The 25,322-nt window shown below is 43.5% G+C and overlaps 1 protein-coding gene across 7 annotated transcripts in view; it reads left to right on the top strand.

Annotated features, from left to right (window-relative positions):
• Positions 1-25,322, top strand: part of ZNF143 (zinc finger protein 143) — a 54,154-nt gene that overhangs the window by 1,669 nt on the left and 27,163 nt on the right. For 2 of the 7 annotated variants that reach the window (XM_062196525.1, XM_062196521.1), the window contains exons 2-11: positions 11,437-11,555; positions 11,881-11,973; positions 14,030-14,113; positions 14,633-14,716; positions 15,845-16,041; positions 17,236-17,310; positions 19,242-19,361; positions 21,987-22,062; positions 22,721-22,846; positions 24,321-24,500. In XM_062196525.1, coding sequence (XP_062052509.1) covers positions 11,444-11,555; positions 11,881-11,973; positions 14,030-14,113; positions 14,633-14,716; positions 15,845-16,041; positions 17,236-17,310; positions 19,242-19,361; positions 21,987-22,062; positions 22,721-22,846; positions 24,321-24,500 — 1,147 coding nt within the window. In that variant the 5' untranslated portion in view covers positions 11,437-11,443. Of the gene's footprint in view, positions 1-9,430; positions 9,725-11,436; positions 11,556-11,880; positions 11,974-14,029; positions 14,114-14,632; positions 14,717-15,844; positions 16,042-17,235; positions 17,311-19,241; positions 19,362-21,986; positions 22,063-22,720; positions 22,847-24,320; positions 24,501-25,322 lie in introns of all 7 variants that reach the window. The other 5 variants (XM_062196524.1, XM_062196523.1, XM_062196522.1 and 2 more) reach the window with 5 other exon arrangements.

The raw sequence follows: 25,322 nt of genomic DNA, 5'->3' as shown, positions 1-25,322 counted from the left end.
TTTCACGTTATAGTCGGCTTTGTCTTTAATAAAAGGTGCGTGTTTGCTGTAGTTGACAAAAACCTGATTAGTATTTCATAGTTTTTTTCTTATAGGGTACTAGTTTAAGTTCATTGTTAAATGTGGTAAAGAAAATAACATGAGTAGATCACCCAAAACATTGATTGGATGTATAATGTTATCCTGGCGTATTTTGAATATTTGGGATTCTTTTTTTCAACAACCTTCATTTAAAAAATTAAGTTTAATTGATGTCACATAACTTAGAATTCACCATTTACAGTGATAATGAGATAATTTAACATACACATTCATATTTCTACAGCCATCACCACAGTCAATTTTGGAACCCGTTCATCTCCAAAAAGAAACTACCTATTAGCCGAAACTCCCCATTCCATATCCCTCGATGCACACCCCCCACCGTAAACTGCATTTGCCTGTTCTAGACATTTCCCATAAATGGAATCATACAGTTGGGTGTTTGTGATTTGCCAGGTTCATGGATGTTACAGCATGTATCAGTACTTCATTTCTTTTTGTTGACAAATAGTATTTCATACCACATTTTATTTATCCATTCATCTTTTCATGGGCATTGCGATTTCCACCCTATGGCTATACTTAATGCTTCTGCTAACATTTATGTATAAATTTTTGTGTAAACATACATTTTCATTTCTCTTGGGTATAGATACCTAAGAGTAGAATTGCTGTGTTATATGATAATTCTTTGTTGAGCTTTTTGTGTAACGGTGAGACTTTTCCCAAGTAATCTGTACCATTTTCCTTTTCTTCCATTTGATGTGTAAAGTTTCCAATTTCTCTACATCCGTGCCAGACTTACTATCAGCCTTTGATTATAGCCACCCTAGTGGATATGCAGTTTGTCTCTTGTGCTTTTCATTTGCCTTTTTTTTTTTTTTTTTTGGTAGCTGATAATGTCAAGCCTTTTTTTCATGTGCTTGCTAGAGAAATGCTGTATCATAAGTCCAATTTTAAAGTTTATACACTGCAGGTAGAACTCCCTTGTCAGATGTGTAATTTGCAGAATGTTCGTAGCTGTTACTGACCATTGGACCACTGGGATAGTGCTTTGAAGTGAGAGGTTTTTGTGTTTTTTTTGTTTGTTTTGTTTTGTTTTTTGTTTTTTTATGATTTATTTATTTGAAAGTTAGAGAGAGAGAGAGATCGATCTTCCATCCGCTTGTTCACTCCCAAATGGCTGCATTGGCTGAAGCTGAGCTGATCCAAAGACAGGAGCCAGGAGCTGCTTCTGCATCTCACGCGTGGGTTCCTGAGCCCAAGGACTTTGGCCACCCTTTGCTGCTTTCCCAGGCACATTAGTAGAGTTGGATTGGAAGTGGAGCAGCAGGGACTGGAATGGGTGCCCAAATGGGATCCTGGTGCCACAGATGGCAGCTTAACCTGCTAAGCCACAGCGCAGGCCATATCTTGTTTTTCACAGAAAGATGACCTAGCTGCTTGGGGGAATTGTACCTTTAATGTTACTTTAGCCTTAGATTATTTATAATGTGTGTACAGCTTATGATCATTTGAGGAGAACTTTTTGACTCCTGAAGTTCTGAGATTTTCATCATTTTTTAGTTTTTGTGATTTTATCTAGTTATTTCCTGGAGGGACTGGAAATGTTGCTCAAATCAGTTTTTACCTAATTTTGAATACTTTTGCCCCTTGCTTTGTATCAGAACAGCGACTTTTGAAACAGGATGCCTGTGGCCTTCTTCCTTTGTATACTTTATTTTAAAGGATTTTTTTTTAACAGATTTATTTATTTATTTGAAAGGTAGACCAACAGAGGTGGGGCAGTATCTTTCTTCTGCTAATTCACTCCCAAATATCCATAATAATGAGATTTGGGGCGGGCTGAAAAAAGGAGCCCAAAATTCCATCCTGGCTCTTGCCTAGAGGAACCAGCTCAAGCGCTTGGGCTATTATGCACTACATTCCCAGGCACATTAACAGGGAGCCTGATTGGAAGTAGAGTTACCAAGACTGGAATTGGAACTTGGATATGGGGATGCCGATATTGCAAGTGGCGCTTTTACCCACTGTAACACATCAGTCCCAATATGATTACTTTTAGCTAGCTGGGTTTTTTCTTTTTCTTTTTTTTTTTTTTTTGACAGGCAGAGTGGATAGTGAGAGAGAGAGACAGAGAGAAAGGTTTTCCTTTTTGCCGTTGGTTCACCCTCCAATGGCCGCTGCGGCCGGCGCATCGCGCTGATCCGAAGCCAGGAGCCAGGTTCTTCTCCTGGTCTCCCATGCGGGTGCAGGGCCCAAGGATTTGGGCCATCCTCCACTGCCTTCCCGGGCCATAGCAGAGAGCTGGCCTGGAAGAGGGGCAACCGGGATAGAATCCAGCGCCCCGACCGGGACTAGAACCCGGTGTGCCAGCGCCGCAAGGCGGAGGATCAGCCTGTTAAGCCAGGGCGCTGGCCCTAGCTGGGTTTTTTTTTTTTTTTTTTTTTTTTTTTGACAGGCAGAGTGGACAGTGAGAGAGAGACAGAGAGAAAGGTCTTCCTTTTTGCCGTTGGTTCACCCTCCCATGGCCGCCGCGGTAGGCGCACTGTGGCCTGCGCACTGCGCTGTTCCGATGGCAGGAGCCAGGTGCTTCTCCTGGTCTCCCATGGGGTGCAGGGCCCAAGCACTTGGGCCATCCTCCACTGCACTCCCCGGCCACAGCAGAGAGCTGGCCTGGAAGAGGGGCAACCGGGACAGGATCCGTGCCCCGACCGGGACTAGAACCCGGTGTGCTGGCACCACAAGGCGGAGGATTAGCCTAGTGAGCCGCGGCGCCGGCCCTAGCTGGGTTTTTTCTTACTTTGGTGGGAAGAAGGGGTAAGTCTTTAAGAGAAAGGTTTTTTTTTTGTTTGTTTGTTTTTTTTAAGATTTTATTTATTTGAGAGGTAGAGAGACCGGGAGAAATAGAGATCTTCCATCAGCTGACTTATGCTCCAAATGGTCTCAACAGCCGGAGCTGGGCCTGTCCAAAGCCAGGGGCCAGGAGCTTCCTCTGGGTCTCCCATGCGGGTGCAGGGGCCTAAGCATTTGGGGCATCTTCCACTGCTTTCCCAGGCCATAGCAGAGAGCTGGATTGGAAGACTTGTAGCCAGGACACAAACTGGCACCCAAATGGGAAGCCTGTGCTGCAGGTGAAGAATTAGCCCACTATGCCATGGCGTCGGCCCTGAGAAAGGAAATTTTTAGGTTTTGGTGTCTCTTTTAGCCACCTGGAAAGAAATTCTTATGAGCAATCTTTTGCTTATAAAGTGTGTTTATAGTTTAGCTAGCTAGCTCAGCTTGGCTACAACTGGTAGGCACTTTTTTGTCAACTCTTAGTTACACTGATGTTGTGTTAAGTTTTCCATTTTCAGTTTTAAATTGCTAATATGAAACTTAAAAACTCTAAAGGTATACAGAAATGTTCAAGTATGTTCAGTGGAAGTAGTTATTTTCCACAGAAAGGATGTGCCCAGTGCTTCCATACTGTATTTTCCTCTGTCCTCTTTGGCATGCAAACACTCGGGTCTGCAGATTTTGTGTTTTTTTTGACAGGTAGAGTTATAGACAGTGAGAGAGGAAGACAGAGAGAAAGGTCTTCTCTCCATTGGTTCACTCCCCAAATGGTCACCACAGCCGGTGCTACACTGATCTGAAGCCAGGAGCCAGGCGCTTCCTCCTGGTCTCCCATGTGGGTGCAGGGGCCCAAGCACTTGGGCCATCCTCTAATGCCCTCCTGGGCAACAGCAGAGAGCTGGACTGGAAGAGGAGCAACTGGGACTAGAACCCAGCGCCCATATGGGATACTGGCGCAGGCGGAGGATTAACCAGGTGAGCCATGGCGTCGGCCCAGTGTCTGCAGATCTTAAAAACAATTAGTGACTGGGGCTGGCGCTGTGGCACTGCAGGTAAAGCCACAGCCTACAGTGCTGGCATCCCACATGAGCACTGGTTTGAGTCCTGGCTGCTTCACTTCCGATCCAGCTCTCTGCTGTGGCCTGGAAAGGCAGTGGAGGATGGCTCAGGTCCTTGGGCCCCTGCACCCGCGTGGGAGAGTATGGCTCCTGGCTTCGGATCAGCTTAGCTCCAGCCAATGTGGCCATTTGGGGAGTGAACCGGCAGATGGAAGATCTCTCTCTGCCTCTCTGTAATTCTGCCTTTCAAATAAATAAATAAATCATTAAAAAGAAACAGTGACTAATTTTGAAAAACATTTTTACTACTGTTCTTTAGTGCCAGTTAATCTGAAGCATATTGTAAGATCTATAAAAAATGATCCTCTGCACTAAAATGTGTGAATGAGGATTGTTATTTGCATTAAATTTATTTTGTTCATTTAAGTGAGTGAGAGACCTCAAGAGAGCCTTGACTGCCTTCCCATCCACTGGTTCATTCCCCAAATGCCTTCAATGGGTGGGGCTGGGCTGTGACCAGAACTGGGAGCAAGGAACTTAATTCAGGTCTCCTGTGCGGGTGGCAGGAGCTCAACTACTTGAGCCATCACCAGCGTCCTGCTTTAGTAGGAAGCTGGGGTTAGGAGCTTGAGCCAAGAATCCAGCCCAGGTACTGTGATGTGGAATGTGACATCTTAACTGCTGGTCTGAACTCCTACCCTTCACCTATTACTTTGATTTAAAGATTGAGAGGTAAATTATTTCGCTCAGTGGTTACTATGCCACTTAAGACCATGCATCCCATATTGTAGTTCCTGGTTCACATCCTGGCTTCACTTCCAATCCAGCTTCCTGCTAATGAGCACTGTGGAGGGTAGCAGGTGATGGCTCAAGTACTTGAGTCTCTGCTGCACATCTCAGAGACCCAGACTGGGTTCCAGTCTCCTGCCAGCCCTTGTTATTACAGGCATTTGGGAGTGAATCAGCAAATGGAAGATCTCTCTTTCCCTCTCTCTTTTGCCTTTCAAATAAAGTGAAGATAAAAATAAGTATTTAAATGGTCTTATTCTCACTGAATGAATAAAGTTAAAAGGTTTTACTTAAATACATTTATAATTGAAATACCACATTTGGCACTTTTTATTGTGATTCAAGTTTTTTTTTTTTTTTCAAATTGAAAAAATTCTGGTATTTCAAAGCTATTATAATATTCATGGGTTATTGAAAATGGGGTGAGACTGAGAAGGTGATTTGAAAATAAAGTACACTGATTCAGAGTAGAATTATTCCCCCAAATAGAAAATCTGAAGACTTTCTAAGGTGAGATTTGCTTTTTCCATCACTTAGACTAAACAGGAAGACAGAATGGGAGAAAATACTGCAAATCCTGTATCTGATTAAGGATTAATATATCCTGAATATATAAAGAACTTTTACATCTCAACAATAGAAAGGCTTCTCAGTTTTTAATGTAAGGAAAGGATCTTATAAGACCTAAATATGCCAAAGGTCATTTTTTAAAAAAGATTTATTTGAAAGGCATAGCTGCACAGAAGAGACATTGTCCAGTGGCTGATCCACTTCCCAAATGACTCAACACCTGAATCTGGACCAGGCCAAAGCCAAGAGCCAGGAATTCCATCCTGGTTTCTTGGATGGCAGGAGCCCTACTGCTTGGGCCATCTTCTGTCTTTCCAGGTGATTAAAGAGAAACTGGATCAGAAGTAGAGTAGCCAGGACTCGAACTGGTGCTGTGATATGGGATGCCAGTGTCGCAGCAGTACAAAGTGTGCTTTATCCACATGTTTACCCACTGTGCCACAATGCTGGCCCCTACCAAAGATCATTAAGCATGTGGAAAGTTGTCCAACATTGTTAGCCTTTAGGAGAATGCAAACGAAAACAACAGTGAGATACCACTTCATACTTACTAGGTTGCTATAATTTTTTTTTTTTTTTTTGGACAGGCAGAGTGGATGGTGAGAGAGAGACAGAGAGAAAGGTCTTCCTTTTGCCGTTGGTTCACCCTCCAATGGCCGCCGCGGTAGGCGCACTGTGGCCGGCGCACTGCGCTGATCCGATGGCAGGAGCCAGGTGCTTCTCCTGGTCTCCCATGGGGTGCAGGGCCCAAGCACTTGGGCCATCCTCCACTGCACTCCCTGGCCATAGCAGAGAGCTGGCCTGGAAGAGGGGCAACCGGGATAGAATCCAGCACCCCAACCGGGACTAGAACCCGGTGTGCCGGCGCCACAAGGCGGAGGATTAGCCTGTTAAGCCAGATTGCTATAATTAAAAAAAAATACTGAAAATAAATGTTATCTAGGGTGTAGAGAAATTGGAACCCTTATTCATTGCTAGTGGGAAAGTGAAATGCTGTAGCACTTTGGAAAAGTTTGATTCTTCTTCAACAAGTAAAGGGGGCTGGCTTTGTGGCACAGTGGGTTAAGTCACATCTTTTGATGCTGGCATCCATACCAGAGTGCCAGTTTATTTCAGCCACTCCATTCCTGTTCCAGCTTCCTGCTAATGGGTCTGGAAAGGCAGTGGTAGGTGGCCCAAGTGCTTGGGCCCTTGATTCCCATGTGGGAGACCCAGACGGAGTTCCTGGCTCCTGGCTTCTGGCTTCAACCTGACTTAATCCTGGCCATTGTGTTCATTTGAGGAATGAACCAGCAGATTGAAGATTTCTTTTTATTTTTATTTTTTTTGACAGGCAGAGTGGACAGCAGAGGGAGACAGAGAGAAAGGTCTTCCTTTTGCCGTTGGTTCACCCTCCAATGGCCGCCGCGGTAGGCGCGCTGCGGCCGGCGCACCGCGCCATTCCGATGGCAGGAGCCAGGTGCTTCTCCTGGTCTCCCATGGGGTGCATGGGCCCAAGAACCTGGGCCATCCTCCACTGCACTCCCTGGCCACAGCAGAGAGCTGGCCTGGAAGAGGGGCAACTGGGACAGGATCGGTGCCCCGACCGGGACTAGAACCTGGTGTGCCGGCGCCGCAAGGCGGAGGATTAGCCTGTTAAGCCACGGCGCCGGCTAGATTGAAGATTTCTGTCTTTCTCTTTCTCTCTCTCTCTCCCTCCCTCCCTCCCCTTCTCCTCGGTCTCTTCTCTCTCTCTCTCTCTCTCTCTCTCTCTCTCTCTCTCTTTGTCTTTGTCATTCTCCTTTTCAAATATACAAATCTTTTAAAAGAAAAAAGAAGGTTGAACATAGAGTTACCACATGACCCAGGAATTCCATTCCTCAGTGTATATATACACAAGAGAAATGAAATCTTTGTCTACACAAAAGTTGTATACAAATGTCTCTACAAGCATTATGTATAATAGTCAAAAGGTGGACACAACCCAAATGTCCATCAGTATGTGAGGAACAAATAAAATGTCATATTCATATGATAGAATGAAATTCTGCATTGAATTGTAGTGCTGCAATGAATGATACGTGGAGAATGATATCTGTCTCCTTCCCATCCCCTCTCTCCCTCTTTCTCTCTTGATTTCAAAGAAATGAATAAGTAAATCTTTAAAAAAAAAAAATCTGAATTTATGCTGTAGTAATCATTGCACAACTGTTTGAGTATACTAAAGATGCTGAATTATTCACCTTAAATGGATACATGTTAGGGTATGCAATTTATATCTCTGCAAAGGTTTTTTTTTTTTTTAATAAAGAAAAACGAGGAACATTCCTCATAAATAACTCATCACCAAAGTTTTTTTTTTCCTTGTTTTCTTGTATGGCAGTACCTTGTAGTAATACCAGAAAAATAGGGAATAAGACAGAGGTACATTCAAGTATAATCTCTTCTCATTTATCTCAAAACTATGAGGAAGCATTAATGGCAACAATGTATAAATGCAAGGTGCAGTTGTCCTCAGTAGCTCTCTGTGGGATGCAATTAGCCTTTTACAGAGAAGGGAACTGTGTCACAGAGCAGTTAATAACTTGCCCTTAGTCATATAAACAATATGTGGTAAAATGAGAATTTGAAGTAGGATGTCTATGTACAGCATCTTCATTCTTAAGTATCTCTTATAAACATTCCCTCCTAGGCATAACCTACCAGTTAAGTAACTTAAGTTGGTGACCAGAGCCAATTGGCAGTTAGATAAGGAGTTTGTGGAGGGGTCAGTGCTGTGGTGCAGTGAGTTAAACTGCTGCTTGCAATGCCAGCATCCCATATAGGTGCCAGTTCAAGTCCTGGCTGCTCCACTTCCCATCTAGCTCCCTGCTAATGCACCTGGGAAAGTAGCAGATGACCCAAGTACTTGGGTCCCTGTACCCATGGGAGAGACTCAAATGGAGTTCCTGGCTTCTGGATTTGGCCTTGCCTAGCCCCAGCCAAAGCAGCCATTTGAGGAGTGAACCAGCAGATAGAAGATATCTCTCCTTCTCTGTAAACTCTGCCTTTCAAATAAATAACTTTTTTTAAAAAAAAGTTTGTAGAATTAAAATAATAGTTTATTTTGGTGCAAGGAAAATTTGAAATCCATACATAATTAGGAGTCTTCAAAAATTCATAGAAAATAGATATTATGGGGGAAAAAAAAAACTGCCTGGATTTCAATGTTTTAAAGATTTGCTTGTTTAAAAGGCAGAGTGACAGAGAGAAAGAGGGAGAAAGAGGTAGATTTCCATCCACTGGTTCACTCCCCAAATGGCCACAACTCCTGGGGCTGAGTTATGCCAAAGGCAGGAGATTGGAACTCCATCAGGTTCTCCAGTGTGGGTGGCAGGGGCCAAAGCACTTGCACTATCTTCCGCTGATTTCCCAAGTGCATTAGGAGGGAGCTGGATCTGAAGGAGACCAGCCAGGACTGGAACTGGCCCTCATGAGATGCCAGCATTGCAGGCAGCTGCTTAAGCCACTTCGCCACAAGGTCGGCCCAGCTTATTCCTCTTGATTGTTGTATAGGTACTATTATACTGTAGAGATTTATTATAACTGGCTTAGCTCTTCTTCCTTGATGGATGTTTAGATTCTTTCCAATTCAGAATTATCATACTATAAACATTCTTTTAAAAAAGATTTATTTTATTTGAAAAAGTTAGGAGAGACAGAGAGATCTTCCATATGCTGGTTCACTCCCCACAACAGCTGGGGCCAGGGCATGCCAAAGACAGAAGCCTAGAACTCCAACCAGGTCTCTCATGTGGGTCGAAGGGCCCAAGTGTTTGAGCCATCCTCTGCTGCTTTCCCAGGGACATTAGCAGGGAGCTGGATTGGAAGTGGAGCAGCTGGAACTTGAATAGACACTCATGTAGGATTCTGGTATTGTAGGTGGTGGGCGGATTAACCTACTGCGCTGCAATGCTGGTCCCAACTGTGAACATTCTTGTACAGATGCTTTTGGGAATGTATGTTTTTATTTCTCGGTTAAATACATTGAATTTTATATGAAAGTAGAGATTAACATCCTAAAAGTTTCAGTAGAGTTAGAGATAGAAACTAGACAGTAGTGGGAAATCAAGAAGTATTCTTAGCAACGTCTTTTTGTTTTTTGTTTTTTAAAGCAACAACTTTGAAAGAAATTAGCTATGATAAGGAAAGAGAGGGGCCGGCTACTATACCTGGGAATGCAGCAGAAGATGGCCTAAGTCTTTGGGTCCCTGCACCCACATGAGAAACCTGGATGGATTTAGGCTCCTGGCTTTGGCTTGGCCCATTCCCGGCCATTACAGCAGATGTAAGATCTCTCTCTCTTCACCTCTCCATCGTTTTTTGTAACTCTGCCTTTCAAATAAATAAATAAATATTAAAAGAAAAAAAAAAGAAGAAGAAAAGGAGGGCTAGAAGCTGAGTAAGAGGTGAGAGTTTGCTTTTTTTATTTTTGTTGTTTTAAAATTGTTGTTGAGAAGGAACTGGAAGCAGGGGCAGGGTGGGTTGTTTGCAGCCCCCACCCACCCACCCGGAAAGCCAGATGCTCCGCAGAGAACAGTCTGGAGGCATTAGTCTTATTTTGCCTTAAGGAAGGAGAAAAAGAAGAAATAATGTATGATAGTATAGTGGAATGACAGGTTTGTTTCAGGCCTTTCTGATGACTTGTATATGTTTAATTTTCTGTCAAGTTGAGGGAGGGCTGATTAATTTGCTGAAGGTGAGGTTGGAGGAGCAGAAAAATGAAGGCAAATGGAAAGTGTGTTAAATAGTCACTTTGGAGAGATGAAAGTTTGCTGGACAGCTTTGGTGATCTAAGGAGGCTAGACGAGCCCAAGAACTTCTGTGGCCCTTTGGGACTATTCCATTTAACACTGTCCAAGAACTTATTGGAATCTGAAAAGTGCTTTATAACTATGAAACCTATCCAACTATTTCTGTCTAGAGGTATGTATTTTATCCATATTTAGTGCCCTATTGCATTCTCTTTTCAGACAAGGTCAATTTTGTTAGAAGTCTTAAGAGTTATATGTCAGGAATTTCTCCTCTCTCTCTTTTTTTTAAAGATTTTTTTTTTTTAAAGGCAGAGTGGATAGTGAGAGAGAGAGACAGAGAGAAAGGTCTTCCTTTTTGCCGTTGGTTCACCCTCCAATGGCCGCTGCGGCCGGCGCATCTCGCTGATCCAAAGCCAGGAGCCAGGTGCTTCTCCTGGTCTCCCATGCGGGTGCAGGGCCCAAGGACTTGGGCCATCCTCCACTGCCTTCCTGGGCCATAGCAGAGAGCTGGCCTGGAAGAGGGGCAACCAGGATAGAATCTGGCACCCCGACCGGGACTAGAACCTGGTGTGCTGGCGCCGCAAGGCGGAGGATTAGCCTGTTAAGCCACGGCGCCAGCCAAAGATTTATTTTTAATTATTTATTTTATTTTATTTTACACAAAGAGAGGAAAGGCAGAGAGAGAGGGAGAGAGAGAGAGAGAGGTCTTCCATCCAATGGTTCACTCCCCAGTTGGCCGCAACAGCTGGAGCTGCGCCGATCCGGAGCCAGGAGCCAGGAGCCTCCCCTGCGTCTCCCACACAGGTGCAGGGGCCCAAGGACTTGGGCCATCTTCTGCTGCTTTCCCAGGCCATAGCAGAGAGCTGGATAGGAAATGGAGCAGCTGGAACTCAAACCAGCACCCATATGGGATGCTGGCACTTCAGGCCAGGGCGTTAACCCGCTGCGTCACAGCACCGGCCCCAGGAATTTCTCCTCTCTGTAATTCTCACAATTGCCTGGCAATGTTTTGCTTTCCTTACCCAAGACAAGATGAACATTTTAGATTATAAAATATTAACATATTTAGTGTTTGTCTAAGGGAAAATAAAGGACACTGAAAGCAGACCAGGAGGGCGTGCTGAGCAAACTGCTCTGAGCATTTATGCCCTTCTAATCCCTCTCATTAGTGCCACTTCATTAAGATTTAAGAGAGATTTTTTTTTCTTAGTTCTAATACTCTTACCCTACATATTAAGTAAAATTTCATCTTATTTCAAGCATCATTTATATCCTTCAGAATTTGTTTATGGGGCTGAGGTTTTCTTTGTAACTTTCATTTCGTGTGCATTATTCTTTGTTCTCAAATGCCTATATTTTTCTTTAAGGTAGAAAATGTTGTTAGCCCAAATAAATCGAGATTCTCAGGGAATGACAGAATTTCCTGGAGGAGGAATGGAGGCTCAGCATGTTACCCTGTGCCTGACAGAGGCAGTAACTGTAGCAGGTGAGTAGTGGTGTTTGAAGGGATCCTGTGGGTTTGCAAATACCATTTATCTGAAGGAAAAATGAAAGCTTGCAACACTGTGCTTAGTTCCTTGTTTTTCATTTAGCTGAATACAACACAGTCCTGCCTTTCCAAGACATTTTTACCTGATTTTGGATGGTGGGTACAACAGGGAGGGAAACAATTTTGTAAATGCTAAAAGAAAGCCCATTTGAATCTATGCTAAGCAGCTTGCCGCTTGTCTAGCCTTCACCCCCTTAGAGTTAATTTAGTCAGCATGCACATACGGTAGTTGTCTAAAGAAAATAATTATTTTTTATAATAGATGGTGACAATTTAGAAAACATGGAAGGTGTCAGCTTGCAAGCAGTAACACTTGCAGATGGCTCTACTGCTTATATACAGCACAATTCTAAAGGTATGTGCCCCACATATAGCCGGTTTTGTTAATTAATACCAGCAATTCATAGACCCACAGTTGGAGTACCTAAAAACTATACTTTATTCCCAGTCTCTCCTAAGCATACTGTGTTGTATGTCATAATTTTAAATCATTTCATGCTCACTTAAATTTTGTTTTGATAATGTTTTTAAAGATTTATTTTATTTTATTTGAAAGAGTTACACAGAGAGAGAGGTAAAGATACAGAGAGAGAGAAAGATCTTCCATCCTCTGGTTCACTCCCAAGATGGCCTCAATGATTTGAAGCCAGGAGTTTCTTCCAGGTTTCCCACGTGGGTGCAGGGAACAAGGACTTGGGTTATCTACCAGTGCTTTCACAGGCAATAGCAGAGAGCTCTGAGGCAACTGTGCCTCAGTGGAGGCCCAGATTGAGATCCCTCCCTCCCCCCATACCACATTGGAGTGCCAGGGTTCATTTCCTGGCTCCAGCTTCTTGCCAGTGCAGACACTAAGAGGCGGCAGGTGGTGACTCAAGGAATTGGGTTCCTGCTATCCATGTGGGAGACCTGGATTGTGTTCCCAGGTCCTGGCTCTGGCTTCAGCTTCAGCCCCAGCCGCAGTCAGAAGTGGGCGTTTACTGAGTGAGGCAGGCAGATAGGAGCCAGCTTGCTCTCTCTGTCTCTCTCTCTAGTTCACTCTCATACAAATTTTTTTAAAAAACCATATTTATTTATTTGAAAGAGTTACAGAGAGCGGTAGAGACAGAGAGGTCTTTTATCTGCTGGTTCACTCCCGAATGGCCATAACAGCTGGAGCTGAGATGATCTGAAGCCAGGAGCCAAGAGTTTCCTCTGGTCTCCCACATGGCTACAGGCGCCCAAGGACTTGGGCCATCCTCCCAAGCACATTAGCAGGGAGCTGAATCAGAAGTGGAGCAGCTGAGACTTGAGCTGGTGCCCATATGGGATGCCAGAGCTGCAGGTCAGAGCTTTAACCTGCTACATCACAGCACCAGCCCCATTTTTAATAAATTAATAGCACCTTTGAGGTATTTGGAAGGTACTAGGGTATCAAATTCATTAGATAGTGAGGAGGAGGAGGAGAGGGTTTTTGACCTATGTCTAGTGAGATCTTTCTTCTGGTTTTTACCTCAGGTTATTATTTAATGATTTTAGAAAATACACTGAGAGGGGTGGCGCTCTGGCGTAGTGGGTAAAGCCGCCGCCTGCAGTGCCGGCATTCCATATAGGTGCCGGTTCGAGTCCCGGCTGCTCCACTACTGATCCAGCTCTCTGCTATAGCCTGGGAAAGCAATATAAGATGGCCCAAGTGCTTGGGCCCCTGCATCCACGTGGGAGACCTGGAAAAATCTCCTGGCTCCTGGCTTCGGATTGACACAGCTCCAGTCATTGTGGTCAGTTGGGGAGTGAACCAGTGAATGGAAGACCGCTCTCTCTCTCTCTCTCTCTGCCTCTCCTTCTCTCTTTGTGTAACTTTGACTTTCAAATAAATAAATAAATCTTTAAAAAAAAAAAAAAGAAAATACACTGAGAGTAAAGATGTTTGATTTTGCTAATACAATATTACCTCTGAATCAGTGTTTACTCTAGCCCAGTTCTCAAACTCCTTGTTTTTGAGGTTACCTACTGAGCACAAGTATATATAGACAAGGATCTTACAGCCCCTAGGAATGAGAATGACAGCTAGTCTCACATAGTAACATAACTGTCTCCCCAGCTTCAGTTTCTACACAAGTCAGGGTCACTGATCCTTAGTGGCCCTGAAAGGTATATGGAGGTTCAACTCAAGTAGCCTGCTGTGATGAGCCACTCTTCCTCTTGAACTTGTCTGATTGAAAATTGGAGGGGAGGAAGGATGGCTGAGGGAGGATTTTCTGCTTTCTGTAGGATCACTGGATGTGTTATTGAATTGCTTCAGAACATAGAGGGAAGAATCAAGATGAACATGAGCTTAAGTAGTGTATGTTTTTATAGTTGATATTATTTTGAAATTATATAAAGTTTACATTTTTAATTTGTGCTGATTTATTGGCTTGATTCTTTTGTTCCAGATGGAAAACTCATAGATGGTCAGGTCATACAGTTGGAAGATGGTTCTGCTGCCTATGTTCAACATGTACCCATACCTAAAAGTAGTAAGTATTTAAGCTGTAGCACAGGAAACCGTCGTAATTCTCATCGAATATTTGCTGCCTTCAGCTCCATCTTACTACTTAAACTTGGTTCTGCTCTCTAGTCATTTTCTGAAAAGTGAGATTAATAGATGCCACAGAGAGATTCTAAACACCATTTTATTTTAACTTAACCAACACTTTATTTCAAAGATAAAGGAAAAGAAGTTACTGGACTGCACTATGGAGCTAAATGGGCAGTAATCCTGAGTGAATGTTTCTGTTATTTGAGCTGAACCCTACATGTTCCTAATTTTCTTCTTTCCTCTTTCAACTCTCTTTATAGTCTGGTATATACGAGAGTATTTCTAAAATAAATATTCCAGTACCCTTTTAACTTTTAAACACTTTCTCCAACCAGCTTTACTGAAATTATTTACATGTTCAAAGATTCAAAAAGCAATTTTTTATGATGTTCTATAAAATGAGTAAACCAGAACAGGCCAGAAAACTTGGAATCTAAATGTAAGTGTCATTCTCGAGCAGGGGACAGTTTGCGTCTAGAGGATGGTCAAGCAGTGCAGTTGGAAGATGGAACCACAGCATTTATTCACCATACCTCCAAAGGTAAAATAGCTTTGGAAATATGAACAAAATGAGGGAGAAGTGTGAATGTGGGGAAAATAAGACCTGTTGTTGGCTGCTGAAGGGTGGTCATTTGAAAGAAGAACTGTGTTTGTTCGTTGAAGAAATAAGGTGGCAGATTTGGACACAGTTTAAGAAAAAATGTCTCATAATTTGAACTGTTCAGTAACAGGGTAGAACAGCAAAAATCCCTGGTCCCTGAAGGACTTCAATAGAAACTTTTTTTTTTTTTTTTTTTAATTTTTTTGACAGGCAGAGTGGACAGTGAGAGAGAGAGACAGAGAGAAAGGTCTTCCTTTTGCCGTTGGTTCACCCTCCAATGGCCGCCGCGGCTGGCGCGCTGCGGCTGGCGCACTGTGCCGATCCGATGGTAGGAGCCAGGTGCTTCTCCTGGTCTCCCATGGGGTGCAGGGCCCAAGGATTTGGGCCATCCTCCACTGCCTTCCCTGGCCACAACAGAGAGCTGGCCTGGAAGAGGGGCAACCGGGACAGAATCCGGCGCCCCGACCGGGACTAGAACCCGGTGTGCTGGCGCCTCAAGGTGGAGGATTAGCCTAGTGAGCCGCGGCGCCGGCTCAGAAACTTCTTTTAAAATATGAAGTTGGAGCTGGCACCGTGGTTCACTAGGCTAACCCTCCACCTGTGGCGCCGGCACCCTGGGTTCTAGTCCTGGTTGGGGCACCGGATTCTGTCCCGGTTGCTCCTCTTCCGGTCCAGCTCTCTGCTGTGTCCCAGGAGGGCAGTGGAGGATGGCCCAAGTGCTTGGGCCCTGCACCCACACGGGAGACCGGGGGAGGCACCTGGCTCCTGGCTTCGGATCGGCGCAGCACACCAGCTGTAGCAGCTATTTTGGGGGTGAACCAATGGAGGGAAGACCTTTCTCTCTGTCTCTCTCTCTTAACTCTGCCTGTCCAAAAAAAATATATTAAAATATGAAGTTGGGGCAGGCCTATTGTGCAGTAGCTTAATGGTTGGGATGCCCCAATCCCATATCAGTGCTAGCTTGAGTTCTGGCTCCACTTCTAATCCAGCTTCCTGCTAATGCTGATTGGAAGGCAGCAGATGATGACATTATCTTTAATTTACTGCTATTTTCTTCCAATCCCTCAGACAGTTACGACCAGAGCGCATTACAGGCAGTTCAGCTGGAGGATGGCACCACAGCTTATATTCACCATGCGGTGCAAGTTCCACAGTCTGACACCATCTTGGCCATTCAAGCAGATGGAACAGTGGCTGGTCTGCACACTGGGGATGCCACAATTGACCCCGACACCATCAGTGCTTTGGAACAGTATGCAGCAAAGGTACAGCATTTCACAGTGTTAATAACATCCCTACAATAGCTTCTTTATTTTTCATGAAAAAAATAAAAAAGCATAAATTATCAAGAAGCTAATAATTCAGGGTCAAAGTCAGCATGGAACCTAAAAGAAGTGACATGTGTGGCCGTTGCTTAACAGGCTAATCCTCCGCTTGCGGCGCCAGCACACCGGGTTCTAGTCCGGTTGGGGCGCCGGATTCTGTCCCGGTTGCCCCTCTTCCAGGCCAGCTCTCTGCTGTGGCCAGGGAAGGCAGTGGAGGATAGCCCAAGTCCTTGGGTCCTGCACCCCATGGGAGACCAGGATAAGCACCTGGCTCCTGGCTTTGGATCAGCAAGATGCGCCGGCCGCATCGGCCATTGGAGGGTGAACCAACGGCAAAAAGGAAGACCTTTCTCTCTGTCCCTCTCTCTCTCACTATCTACTCTGTCCAAAAAAAAAAAAAAAAAGTAACATGTGAAAGGACATACTGGAGGAAAAATAAGGAAATAAGGGAATGGGGTAAGGGCTTATAGAAAAGAAATGGATAGCAGGTTATTTGCAAAAAGAGATATTCAAGGATGAGTGTCATAAAAGAAAGAATAATCTATAGGTGGAATTAATTATGAATTAAGAAGTAGAAATGAGGAGCCAGTACCATAGTGCAGCAAATTAAACCTGCAGTGCAGGCATCCCTTTGGGCACAAGTTCTAGTCCTGGCTGCTCTACTTTAAATCCAGCTCCCTGCTAATGCACCTGGAAAAGCAGTGAAAGATAGCCCAGGCCCTTGGACTCCTGCCACCCACATGACAGACCCAGAAGAAGCTCCTGGCTCCTGGCTTTTCCTGGCCCAGCGCTGGCCATTGCTGCCATTTTAGGAGTGAAACAGTGGACGGAAAATTTCTCTCCCTGCCCCTCTGTGTAACTTTGCCTTTCAAATAAATTAATTAATAAATCTTTAAAAAAATAAAAAGTAGAAATTAGAGATTAGAAAAAGGAAAGTCTCAAATTCCACATCAAAAATACTGATTTTCCTTCCTGCATTGAACGTACATCTGTCATAACTTAAAGCCTTTTTTTAACAATTTGTATAAATTTTCAGGGAGGCACACAAATAAATGTCAATGAATCTCCATGTACTTACCACCTAAACCATTATCAAAATGTAAAATGTTCTTAAGCTTTATTTTATTTCTGTAGGTGTCAATTGATGGAAGTGAAGGTATTGCAGGTACTGGAATGATTGGAGAAAATGAGCAAGAGAAAAAAATGCAGGTATGTAAAGTTGCTTCTTTTTTTTTTTTTTTTAATAATATCCCTTAGCATTTCTATGTTTTTTTATGGATGAAAGCAAGAATAGGGGGTTCAATACCTGTACAGGAAAATCTCACCAGTTCCACAAAATGATGTATGTATGGGCAACTTTCTCACATCCTAAAGTTCATTAAAATATATGCAAAACAGCACCAAAGTAATAAGAAATCTCAGTGCAGCTTGCATTCTGGAATCTAAGGCAGTTTAAAAAAATATATACCAGAATGGGGATTTCAGGGGCAAGTGTTGTGTTCCAGCAGTTAAATTGCCCCTTGGGACACCTGTATCCCATATTAGAGTACCTAGGTTTGAACTGCAGCTCCACTTTCAATCCAGCTTCTATTAGTGTGAACCCTGGGAGGCAGTAGGCAGTACATGGGTGTCTGCTACCTTTTTGGGAGACCCAAATGGAGATTTAGTTTCCTAGTTTGAACATGGCCCAGCCTAGCTATTGCAGACATTTGAAAAATGAACCAGTGGATGTAAGATCTCTCTCTGTCTCTGTCCCTCTCTCTTGTTCTGCCTTTTAAATAAAAATAAATAAAACTTTAAAACAAGGAATTATAAAATTTAGTTTTTTTCCTATTACTTTTTTGTATTTTTGTATTTATGAAATTTTTATTTGCTAAATCTACGTTGATATGCGAGTGGTAGTGTGGCAGGAACTCCTATGGAAACAAGAATTTCCCTTTAACAGAAACCAGAGATTGTAACAGCTTTTTGGGAACAAGCCATTAGTGTGTTTATTTTGTTATGCCTCTTATTTGCAGATTTCTGTTTCAGCCTGTGGTATCTAGCATCTCCTTTGTCATGATGATCTTTGCTTCATTATTTTGAAGTTTTAAAAAAAATTTTTTTAAGATTTATTTATTTATTTGAAAGAGTTACACAGAGAGAGGAGAGGCAGAGAGAGAGAGAGAGTGCTTCCATCCGATGGTTCACTCCCCAATAGGCCACACGGCTGGAGCTGCGCCGATCCAAAGCCAGGAGCCAGGAGCTGCTTCTGGGTCTCCCACATGGGTGCTCAGGGGTCCAAGAACCCAGGCCATCTTCTACTGCTTTCCCAGGCCATAGCAGAGAGCTGGATCAGAAGAGGAGCAGCCGGGACTAGAACTGGCGCCCAAATGGGATGCTGGTGCTTTAGGACAGGGTGCTAACCCACTGTGCTACAGTGCCGGCTCCTGAAGTTTTAATGTTAAAACACCTCCATTAGAGTCGTTTTCGAGGTTTGTGTGACAGTTAACACAGATAGACCACTGCAACACCATTATCCCATGGCTCACAAAATAGAAAGTCATTCTTCAATCTTTATGACTTCTTAATTTCTAAAACAGGTGGTCATCTTTAAGAAACTTTGAAAATTGGGTGCTGTTGTTTGAATGCTGGTTAAACTGTGTATCAGAAAAATGATCATCTCCTGAATACCGATCTGGCTACAGATCTGGCTCATAGGGATTGTAGTGTTTCCTACTGAAAACTCCAATGACCTAATTCCCTTATTTTGATATCTTCTGAAGTGTTATGGAAGTTAACAATGCTTTTGACATTGTTTGTGGGGCATATGTCCCAAAGGAAATAAAGATATAGAAATATCCCTTGAGTTTGTCAGGGGATATCTTCATACAAGTGAGGTATGTCTTGGCTTATTTTCTAGAGTGGACTAGATCTGTGAGCTCCAGATGTGCACTCCCATGGCTTTCCTTTTGACTGCAGAATTACCAAGTCCATGCATGAAACAGAGTTTCTGACTTATCGGGACAGAATCTTAATAAAGTGATGACCTGAGACTGGAAACCCATTTTACAATTTTGTCTGTTTTATTCTGAAAATAGTAGTTTCATCTATCTTATTTGTATATAAACAATTTAAATATTACTGTTTGTCTTATCTAGATTGTCTTACAAGGACATGCAACAAGAGTAACTGCTAAAACTCAGCAGAGTGGAGAGAAGGCGTTTCGATGTAAATATGATGGATGTGGAAAATTGTATACGACAGCTCATCATCTTAAGGTATATATCAAAGAAATGCTGTGTCTAGTTATACCTAAGACATGAAACAGTATCATGATACAGCATTCAAGCACCAGTGTGTTTTTTTAAAAAAGATTTATTCATTTATTTGAAAGGCAGAGTTGTGGGGGGGCAGGAGGGGAGAGAGAGAGAGAGAATCTTCCACCCCCTGGTTCACTCCTCAAATGGCTACAAGGGCCAGAGATGGGCTGGTCCAAAGCCAGGAGCTTTTTGGGTTTACCATGTGGGTGGCAGGGGCCCAAACACTTGGGCCATCTTCTGCTGCTTTTTCTAGGCAATTAGCAGGGAGCTGAATCAGAGGTGGAGCAGCTGGGACTCTAACTGCCATCCATATTGGATGCCAGCACCACAGGCTTTACTTGCTGTGCCACACCACTAGCCCCTCAAGCACCACTATTGGCGCTCGCTTATTATACTGACATGCACACTCATACAAACACACAAATGCCTATACAGACTTTAGGACCTGTCAGTTTTTTAAGGTCTTGGATGGTATTTTCTTCATCTTTGTGTTATCTTCCTAACATCCAGCATAATACCTGGCACATTAGTTGGTACTCTGTATTTCTGAATACACTTTGTCATACACAAAACTTACATAATTACATGAGGGATGTATGAGTAATCACTCTGTTAACAGTAATTTTGTGGAATCTGACAAATATTGGCACTCATATGTCCTGTCTTTCAAATATTTGGGCTAAATATTTTTATTTTAATTGCACCTAAACACAACAGAACATACTCATAATATGATTAATAGCTAAGATTATTGCACAAATTAGTGTGTTGCAAAGTGTGCCCTTGGCATATGTGGAGTAGTGACCATAGAGCCTGTCCCCACTGCTTGTCAGTATGTAACCTTGGCATGTCATTTTCCTTATCTATGAAACTGTATCATAAAAGCACTTCCCTCACAGAATAGTTGTGAGAATTAACTTAGTACTGTCCATGTAAAGAACTAAACAAAGTGGCCTGATTTGCAGTAAAGGTTCAGTGAACGTTGACGATTGTTATGATGACTCATCCTTATAGCAACCCTGCACGGTAGACACTGTTGTATCCGCACTTTACAAACAGGTTTTTGGAGCTTGGAGAAAACAAGTGCCCATGGCCATACCATGAGGCAGCCATAGAGCCTTGCTTCAGATCCAGCCCCTTAACAGCAGCTCCACACTTTCCAGCCTTAACTTGTATAGCCTCTCCCTGCACTCTGCCCGTAGTTCTTACTACGTACATGTTCATGAAAACAGTATAGAAAAATGTAAAGCTCAGATGCTGTTGTCCTTTTTAATTTTTTATTTCTTAAAGATTTATGTATTTAATCAGAATTATGGAGAGAGAGAGAGAGAGAGAGAGATATCTTCCATCCACTGGTTCACCCCCCAAATAGCACCAACAGCCAGGGCTGGGCCAGGCTGAAGCCAGGATCCTAGATGTTCAACCAGGTCTCCCACATGGATGTAGGGGCCCAAGCTCTTGGGCCATCTTCTGGTGCTTTCCCAGGGACTTTAGCAAAGAGCTGATCAGAAGTGGAGCAGCTGGTACTTGAACTATCACCCATACTTAATGCCAGCACTGCAGACAGCAACTCAACCCACGGTGCCACAATACTGGCCCCTCTTCCTTTTTTTAATTTTTTAAATATTTACTTATTTTTATTGATTTGAAAGGCAGAGAGAGAGAGAGAGAGAGAGAGAGAGAGAGAGATTAATTGATTGATTCACTCCCCAAATACCAGCAATAGCCAGGCTAGGCCAGGCCAAAGTGGGGAGCCCAGAGCTCCAGCTAGGTCTCACACGTGGATGGTAGAAATCTAAATACTTTAGCCAAGCAGAAAGCTGAATTGGAATAGAAGTAGCAGGACTGAAATTGGCACTCTGGGAGCCAGCGATGTGGCACAGTAGGTTAATCTGTGGTGCCTGCATCCCATATAGGTACCAGTTCAAGTCCTGGCTACTCTTCTGATCCAGCTCTCTCTAAAAAAAGTTGGCAGTCTGACGTGAGATACAGACATCCAAAGTAGTGGCTTAACCCACTGTGCCATAACGCCTAACCCTCCTCTTTTTTTAAAAAAAATAAACTAAGTACTAACACTTAGTTCTACATTGAGCTATAGTTTTTGTGAAAATTTATCTTTTGTTTTTTAAGAAAAGCTTGCAACAGAGTGAGTGTTTAGCCTAGTGGTTAAGATGCCTGTTAAGATGCTTACATCTGTCGTTGGACAACTTGGGTTCAAGTCCCGGTTCTACTTCTAATTCCAGCTTCCTGCTAATGCAGACTCTGAGAGGCAGTAGTAATGGCTCAAGAAGTTGGGTTTCCCCACCTACATGGGAGACCTAGATTGAGTTTCCAGCTACCACTCTCAGCTTGGCCCAGTGCTCACCCTTGCAGGCACTTTGGAAGTAAACCAGCAAGTGGGAGTTCTCTGACTATCTCTATGTGTCCCTTTTTCTCTCTCTACCTCTCAAATAAGTACATTTTTAAAAAAGCAGCATACAACAAAATCAGTCAGTGATGAGGGGGAGAAATAGGTCTGTGTTGAGACCATATGCTTGAGGAGTGGGTAAAGGAAATAAAATCATGTCTGCGTTTTAATAACAGGTTCATGAGAGGTCACATACAGGAGACCGGCCTTATCAGTGTGAGCATGCAGGCTGTGGGAAAGCGTTTGCAACAGGTAAAACATAAATTTTCCTTGTTTCTTGGTTCCTAATAGGATCAAGTGAAGATGGGCCAGAGGCAGGAACTGACCCATTGCCCTTGACTACATTCTACAGAAGCCCTGACCTGGTTTTCAGTATTTGCTGATTGCCTGTTGTCCTGCTCGCCTGGACCTTCCCTGTTCCCCTTTACTTCACAGACCTGTCTGTGCCTAATGTGTTCAGTGCTTTTCATACCACACTCTGCTTTCTTTTATCAGGAAAAAGGAAAACTAAGCTTTAGAAGCTAACATAGTATTTTAACATTGAGACAGACCTTAGGGAAGCATGGAGAGCTGGGACTTAGCAGGGGATACATCTGGCAGGGTCAGGACTCCTTCCTTGTCTTGATTCCACCAGAAGCTTTTGGGGTTTGTGTTATAAACACCTAGTAAAATTGAAAAATTGAAAAGCAGGAAATATACATAACCTCTTCTAAACAGATGAAACTATTGAATTTCCGGTGTTGGCAGTCCTGAGCTGTCCATATTCTTCTATACTTTTAATAGTTATTCTGTTGTATTTGTCCAGCATTGTATCCTTGGTGATTACTATCTTTCTCAATAACTTAAACTCAGTGTGCATGTTTAGAGGGGTGTTGTGTAATTAAATTTATTTTTAATTTTTTTTTTAAAGGTTATGGGTTAAAAAGTCATGTCCGAACTCATACAGGAGAAAAGCCATATCGGTGTTCAGAAGATAACTGTACTAAATCTTTCAAAACTTCAGGAGATCTACAGAAACATATCAGAACTCATACAGGTACTAGTGTGAACAGATGTCATATCTAGGCCAAGAACTCTTAATCTACAGAGAGGTTACTTGGGGAAGGAGTCTCAGGAAGGGCTTTAAGGAATGAGCAGCAAGAGCTTCTCTTAAACTTCTCAGATTCCCTGTGGTTTGTTGCTGATGCATGCATGCTTCTCTCCACGATGAGGACCCATAACTGTTAGATTCATAAAAGGGTCCATGTCACAGAAAACATTAACGATGCCCATGGTCTGCAACCCTCTTAGTTTTCAAGTATTAGCTGAGCAATAAGCTTACTTACCTAGGATTTTATATCTGATTAGTAGCTGAACTGTGACTAGAAACCATGACACCCAGTTCCTTCTTATTTTTTTTTTAAGATTTATTTTATTTATTTGAAAGAGTTACAGAGAGAGACAGAGAGAGGTCTTCCATCTGCTGGTTCACTTCCCAGATGGCTGCAACAGCTAGAGCTATGCCGATCCGAAGCCAGGAGTCAGGAACTTCTTCCGGGTCTCCCAAGCGGGCACAGGGGCCCAAGGACTTGGGCCATCCTCCACTGCTTTCCCAGGCCATAGCAGAGAGCTGGATCAGAAGTGGAGCAGCCGGTACTAGAACCGGCGCCCACATGGGATGCCGGCACTTCAGGCAAGGGCTTTAACTTGCTGCACCACAGCGCCAACCCCACCCAGTTCATTCTTAATTTGATGTTGCTACTTCTTGTATGAGTTCCAAGGTTGCATGAAGGAAGAGAATATAATTGACAGAGTATTCGTTTCATAAGCTTAGATTTTAGAAAAGTATTATGTTCAGTAACTATTTTGATTTCACCCAAGCTTGAAGTTTTCTTCCAAGTATTATAGAGTACATAAAATAGGAGGTAAACTTTTTAGGGGATTCTAGAGTTACTCTAATACTTATTCTTGCGTCTAATTTTTTTCTGTTTTTTTCTCTGCTTTTTTTTTTTGACAGGCAGAGTGGACAGTGAGAGAGAGACAGAGAGAAAGGTCCTCCTTTTGCCATTGGTTCACCCTCCAGTGGCCACCGCAGTAGGCGTGTTGCGGCCGGCGCACCGCGCTGATCTGATGGCAGGAGCCAGGTGCTTCTCCTGGTCTCCCATGGGGTGCAGGGCCCAAGGACTTGGGCCATCCTCCACTGCACTCCCTGGCCACAGCAGAGAGCTGGCCTGGAAGAGGGGCAACCAGGACAGGATCGGTGCCCCGACCGGGACTAGAACCCGGTGTGCCGGCGCCGCAAGGCGGAGGATTAGCCTAGTGAGCCACGGCGCCGGCCTTCTTATGTAAATTTAAATTTGTAGTAGAACATGTTCTTTGCAGAAAAAAAGATAAAGTAAGTGCCTGAAAGGGAAACTCAGCACAAGAATGCTAGAGCCTCAAGAGTAATCCCAGGCAAAACCAAAGAATAAGACATTTCAATTTTCTACATATTTTTGCACTGCTTAATTTGTTTCTCTTTATATTTTCAGGAGAAAGGCCCTTTAAGTGTCCCTTTGAAGGCTGTGGTCGGTCCTTTACAACATCAAATATCAGGAAAGTCCATGTTAGAACACATACAGGAGAAAGACCTTATTACTGCACAGAACCAGGATGTGGGAGGGCATTTGCCAGTGCAACTAATTATAAAAACCATGTGAGGATACACACAGGTAACAGTCTCTGCTCTTTTGGTCTTTTATCATTCAAGGCTCAGTTTAACTCTTGCCTTCTCCAGAAACCATGTCTTGCTAATTTCTTTCACCTTTCCTACCACTTGGCATGGTGGAAAGGGATTAAGCAACTTAAAAATTTTCACCTTAGCATCCCGGCATTGACGTACTATACAGTTATTGGGTATTGATTGAGTTTTTCTCTGCCAGGCAGCAGTGATTCGGAGACAGCTGAGGTATTACCAGGGATGGCTCAGCTGGGTGAGATGGGAGACACAGTTGCTGCTGAGTGTTTTCCATTATATGAACAAGGTTCTATGGGAACGGAGAGGGGAGCAGTCATTTCTGTGGGTATGAGAGAAACATTATGCTTTATAGGGGAATTTGGCTTTTTAAGCTGTATCCTTAAGTTTGCCAGGTAGAGATAAAGGAATTTTATGGGATGCCATATAGGATGCCAGCACTCAGGCAGTGGCTTTACCTACTATGCCACAGCACTGCCCCCCCCCCCCACTGCTCTTGATGTTAAATTTTAAAAAAAATATTTATTTATTCATTTATTTGAAAAAGTTACACAGAGAGGGAAGTAGAGGCAGAGAGAGAGAGAGAGGTCTTCCATCTGCTGGTTCAGTCCCCATTTGACCACAACTGCCAGAGATGCTGCAATCCTAAGCCAGGAGCCGGGAGCTTCTGGGTCTCCCACGTAGGTGCAAGGGCCCAAGGACTTGGGCCATCTTCTACTGCTTTCCCAGGCCGTAGCAGAGAGCTGGATAGGAAGTGGAGCAGCTGGGTCTCAATCTGATGCCCATATGGGATGCCAGC

The sequence above is a fragment of the Lepus europaeus genome, chromosome 7 (genome assembly GCF_033115175.1).
Source record: "Lepus europaeus isolate LE1 chromosome 7, mLepTim1.pri, whole genome shotgun sequence".
NCBI classification, from domain to species: Eukaryota; Metazoa; Chordata; class Mammalia; order Lagomorpha; family Leporidae; genus Lepus; species Lepus europaeus.
Note: the sequence above shows the minus strand (reverse complement) of the source record. Positions and strands in the feature narration are given on the sequence as shown.